This window comes from Clinocottus analis, unplaced genomic scaffold (genome assembly GCF_023055335.1).
Source record: "Clinocottus analis isolate CAN_PGR_092001 unplaced genomic scaffold, fCliAna1.0.p SCAF_18, whole genome shotgun sequence".
Classification (NCBI taxonomy): domain Eukaryota; kingdom Metazoa; phylum Chordata; class Actinopteri; order Perciformes; family Cottidae; genus Clinocottus; species Clinocottus analis.
In genome coordinates, this window is record NW_027175909.1 from 750,001 (window position 1) to 755,507 (window position 5,507).

At 46.0% G+C, this 5,507-nt stretch overlaps 1 protein-coding gene across 1 annotated transcript in view; it reads right to left on the reverse strand.

The window, feature by feature from the left end:
• The window catches only part of vstm2a (V-set and transmembrane domain containing 2A), a 69,398-nt gene extending 66,328 nt beyond the window's left edge, over positions 1-3,070 (reverse strand). The window contains exons 1-2 of the mRNA XM_068582234.1: positions 2,537-3,070; positions 1,283-1,446 (exon numbers count right to left, since the gene is read on the reverse strand). Coding sequence (XP_068438335.1) covers positions 1,283-1,446; positions 2,537-2,615 — 243 coding nt within the window. The 5' untranslated portion in view covers positions 2,616-3,070. The remainder of the gene's footprint in view (positions 1-1,282; positions 1,447-2,536) is intronic.
• Positions 3,071-5,507: the final 2,437 nt, after the last annotated feature.

The window sequence follows — 5,507 nt, forward strand, 5'->3', positions numbered from 1 at the left end:
ATGAATAGTCAGGCTCATTTACTTCATTTATCATGTAATTAATGTCCAGAACGAGCTCATTTTTTCTCTCAGTAGTCTTTGATTAATGTTATTTTTTTCACTGCTCAGCGTGGAGGATTATTTTAACTGTTGGAGGGAAAGAAGCCGACATGCAACGGCAGAAGAAGGAAGAAGCTGCAAGGCCGCGCTATAGGGAGGAAAGCCTGGATAATAAAACATACGAGGAGAATTTAATGTTCCTATTAAACAAGTCCAAGCGCTTTCTGATCCCCTCAGAGGAACGACAGTGTGTTTCATGCACACGGCAATAAAGATTTAGGTCTTTTTTGCTTTCATAAGAAGTCCTCATCCAGACGAGTGGAAAGGAAACTTCAGTGGGCATGGTGTGTTACCATTAGATAATACCTCATTTGCATATTTAAACATAAGATTTCAGAAGATGTGTTAGTCAAAAGGCAGTTGTCTCAAATCAGCAACAAGCTGTGGATGTTTCCTGGTTCTATTGTCTCCAAAACACATCATGAAGCTTTTCTCTGAATCTCAAAGCCAGAAATCTTCACTTCAAACTCCAAACTGTTCACTTTCATTCCTCTCTGCGTGCTGAAGGCTTTTTAACGAGGGGTTTGTTCATATATCATTCATACTCATATTTTTACATGTTATTCCTAAAAACATGTTTTTATGGCTGACAGTATTTTCTGATGTATGGGGTGATACAACAAGATATTTAAAATTCCCTCTGTGGAAACCTTTGACTCTAATATGTCAACAAAATGAAATAAGAAATTCATTTGAAGCTTCATGTGTTGACATTTCTGTTCTAGAAATGTCTAAATCGTCACATCTTTGAAGAGATAATGCACCTCTTTAAAGATCACATCTTTAAAGACAATATCTCTTTAAAGATCACGTCTTTAAAGAGATATTGTCTCATCTGCATGTTTAAACGGTGAAGTTTCAGCAAACCTGTGATTGAAATGACAACTGTCTTCCCCGGGAGATATTTACAAGCCATTACATGTTGGGCCTCGTCAGAAAGCAGGTCAGTAAAAAGTCCCATCGTGAGTGCCGACGTGCACGCGCACGAGCTGATGACATAAGGGCGCGTAATAGCGCAGAAACCTGTTGGATGTCCTTATTCCCTTTGGACGCTTTGAATGCGCTTTAACAGAACCACAGCTCATGATGGGAGAGAGAGAGAGAGAGAGAGAGAGAGAGAGAGAGAGAGAGAGAGAGAGAGAGAGAGAGAGAGAGAGAGAGAGAGAGAAAAGGTCCCTTGTACCTCTTCATCGACCTCCTCCTCGCTGTCAGTGGGTTCCGGCGTCTTCACGAACCACCACTGGATCTCCAAATACACCGACGCGGTGCCGCTCTGGAAGGCGCACGCCATTTCTATGTTCTGCCCCTCTTTGACCGTCATGTTGGAGGGCTGGTCCGTGAAGCGACCTGCAGACCAGAGGACGCAGGGAAGGAGGGGGGGGGGGGGGGGGGGTTATGATGGGGGCATTGTGTGTGATCTGTGCCTCATGAATTAATCACTTAAACGGCCCGCTGCTGGCTGCAGTCATACGTGTGTCTGCAGTCATACATGTGGAGGGTTCACTGTGTGGCTGAAGCCCGCTGAGGTGTGTGTTCGTGCCGAAGCCTCTTCGGCGGGAATTTACATAACGCACATCTCACCACGACTTCATTATTCAGATACCGAGATGAGAATGTGGAGAGTTTTTTTTCTCAGTCATTCTGTGGCCGTTGTCGCGCGCTCTGTGCCCGCAATTTAATAGGGAATATAACTTGACTGTCCAGAATGAGGGGGGAATAAAAGAAAGCATCAAGGCGGAAATAAAGGAGTTTGGTTTGGAGGATGCTAATAAGGGGAATGTGGCCCAGAGGAGAGCAGCGACGACACAAACAAAAAGGACTGATCATACCCGCTCATGCAAACTTCCGCAGCAGCAATCAGGTTCATATTATCTACAGGTTCGCGCGCACTCGGAGATGAGTTGCTTTCAGCTGTAAGGGGGAAGAAGTGCACGGAGGCGGTTTGAAAGTGCAGCTCTCCGTCACGTGAAGGCGTCCAGCACCGCGGACAGCGCACGCGGCGCTGTCCGCGGTGCTGGAATCACTTCTCATGTGCGGAGCCTCTTCAAATAAGTTCTATTGCTTTCATCTATTTTCTGGCATGAAGACAAAAATAATGCGTGAAAACCAGCAGCCCCCGCTGTCCCCCACACGACGGGAAACCACTTGATCTTAAACAATCACCAGTTGCATTTTTCTTGCCATCACGAGGTTAAAAAAAGAGAAGAAGAAAAAACCCGCAACCTGCTTCAGCCTTCATGAAGAGCTTTCTCTTTGCCCTTTCTGGGTTTATTACAATCCATCTCACTTCAAACATCTTCCTCTAAATAGCCTCCTCTGCTTTTCCAGACAGACTGCGCACTTTCAACACTTTCTCCCCCCCGAGCAGCTCCCGACAGCGGGCAGCGAGCTCGACGCCATGCCGCTGTCTGTTCGGGGAAAATGTGCATTTTCTTACCTTCAAAGCAGAATCCCATCTGAACACAGAATCCAGCTAGGAAAACAAATCCAACAGAATCGTGAGAGGTCCACATCATTCCAATATAGAAGCGGTTGCTTCTCTTTACATCAGCCGAAAGGAAAGAAAAAGGCGAACGTTTCCCCCCCAAAAAATAAATGCCAACACACCCGCAAAATCAAACAGTGGCTGTGTGAGTGGGTTTAAACGGAGATTGCAGAAGGTGGAACATGCTGCAAAACTACAGCCGGTCGGTGATGAAGTTCTTTTCAGCCCCTCTCTCTCTCTCTCTCTCTCTCTCTCTCTCTCTCTCTCTCTCTCTCTCTCTCTCTCTCTCTCTCTCTCTCTCTCTCTCTGCAGGAGAGACTGAGCTTAAGCTGTAGAAAATACCCGGGCTGCGGTGTTGGTGCGCGCTGCCGGAGAGACGTCAGTCTACTGGCTCACTGTGGCGTCCTCACGCGCCACACACCTCTGCGCCTCGAGTCCTCATCCGGCTCCTCGCCGTCACCTTGACCGCTTGATTTGAAAGACAAAAACAACTCAATGGTTGCCTTCATGAGGGGATCTTTATTTTGAAAATTCTCTGAATCACGAGCGCCCAAAAAAAAAGAAAAAAAAGAGGAGTTTGTTTTCCTGTGCGGCACTTTGTAAATGATGTGCGTCACAGCCCCAGCAGCAACTTTACAAGACAGAGACAAGCGGACGACAGCGCGTCTCCTCTCCAAGCCCGAACAGCCTATATTAGAATAAGAGCGCGTGTTTAGTGGGCGTGTCTCTCTGATGCTCTGATGCTAATGCAGCCTGGAGGCTGTGGAACAATGTAGCATGAGATGGGGAGGGAAGGGGGGGGGGGGGGTATAAGGGAGGACGGGGTCCATAAGAGAGGACGCGGTCCATAAGGGAGGACGGGGCCCTAAAGGGAGGACACGGCCCTTAAGGGAGGACGGGGTTCTTAAGGGAGAAGGGGGTCTTTAAGGGGGGACGCGGTCCATAAGGGAGGACGGGGCCCTAAAGGGAGGTCAGGTCCCTTAAGGGAGGACAGGGTTCTTAAGGGGGGATGCGGTCCATAAGGGAGGACGGGGTTCTTAAGGGAGGTCAGGTCCCTTAAGGGAGGACGGGGTTCTTAAGGGAGGAGAGGGTTCTTAAGGGGGGACACGGTCCATAAGGGAGTTCAGGGCCCTTAAGGGACTACGGGGTTCTTAAGGGAGTACGGGGTTCTTAAGGGAGGAGGGGGTCCTTAAGGGGGGACACGGTCCATAAGGGAGGACAGGGCCCTTAAGGGAGGACGGGGTTCTTAAGGGAGGAGGGGGTTCTTAAGGGGGGACGCGGTCCATAAGGGAGGACGGGGCCCTTAAGGGAGGATGGGGCCCTTAAGGGAGGACAGGGCCCTTAAGGGAGGACGGGGTCCCTAAACGATGACGGGGTCTTTAAGGGGGGACGCGGTCCATAAGGGATGACGGGGTCCTTAAGGGAGGACGTGATGACACGCTGACTCTTCAGGTGCTGGGGGCAGAGTAACACACTAACTTACTACACTGAGGCCATTTTTATTTCATGTTCGCGTTCTGAAATGCTATGTTAAAATATGCAAATGAGCTTATTTGTATTAAATATATGCTAATTTGCACACATTTCCAGAGCAGACACGTGAACATTGGATGAATAATCTTCATCATTTTGTTGACATATTTGTGTTAAAGGTGTTTGAGGGACTTTGGAGGATTTCTTTGTTTCTCTCCAGAAAACACCGACAACCATGAAAAGAAACATTTTCACCATAATTTTAGGAATACCATTATGTATGTATGAGATGTACTGCACATGCATTGTACAATTACAATGTGGCATTATCCAATTGAAACTTTTAAAGAAATAAAGATAAATCTACAGACACAAAAACATAAATAAAATAAACACCTGCAAGATTAATTTGCATGTTTTCTCTCCACTAGTGGAAAGAAAACATGTTATGAAAGAAACATCGAGCATGAAAACATGTCTAGACCTAAAAAGATAAAAGATAAAGTAATTTCACTGACAGAGATGAAACACAAGCTTTCAACCTGATGGAGTGTTTTATTGTAAGTATGAATATGATGCACTCGCGGCCTAAACAAAGCCAGGATTTCACACTATGAACAAACTCACTGGAAAAAGGAGGTTCATTAGGAGGAATATAGACTGTGTGTATATGGATATATGTCTTTTTTATAAGACTTTCTTTTCTGAGTTGTTGCCAGAGTTGTTGCCAGAGTGGTTGCCAGAGTGGTTGCCAGAGTTGCACCACCAGGCGAACACGTCCTCACTAAGAGGAGCTGCTGAGTTTCTGCGTTCTATTTATGGAGGAAAGAAAAAGAGAAACTGGATCCAGAGTTCTGCAGGAACGAGTCCCTGAACCAGGAATTGAGTCCTATGTTTTTCAAAGCATGTTTTGTGTTTTAATATCTTTCTGTAAGATGTCTGAAATAATGTCTTTGGTACTCACTAAGTCTGTGACGACGCTGCTCTGTAGGAACTATCCAGTGTTTAAGAGCTTCATCCACAAACTCCATGAATGAAACTAAAAGTGGAATTTAAAAAAGATTCAAGTGTACAACATTAACTTTCTTTCTGATTACCTCATCAGCTAAATCCTGACAAACAGGAAGCAGCACACACTTCAACCTGAGGTGCAACACTGACAGGAATCCAAACGGGATGTTTCTACTTTCCTCCTTCAGGATCACATGAACAAAGACACGAAGCGCCGGATGTTCAGACGTTTGTGTGACTTCACCAACAGACCGGCCAGGAAGCGCACGGAGGTGAAGCCAGGTTTGACCGCAGCATTCTTATAATTTATCTTCACTTCGGACCTGCGACCCACTGAAAATGGGTTTGCGACCTACTTGGAATATGAATTCATTAATTATGAATCAAGTCAAATATTACATCTGAAAAATGAAAGCCCTTTTAAAAAAACTTATACATC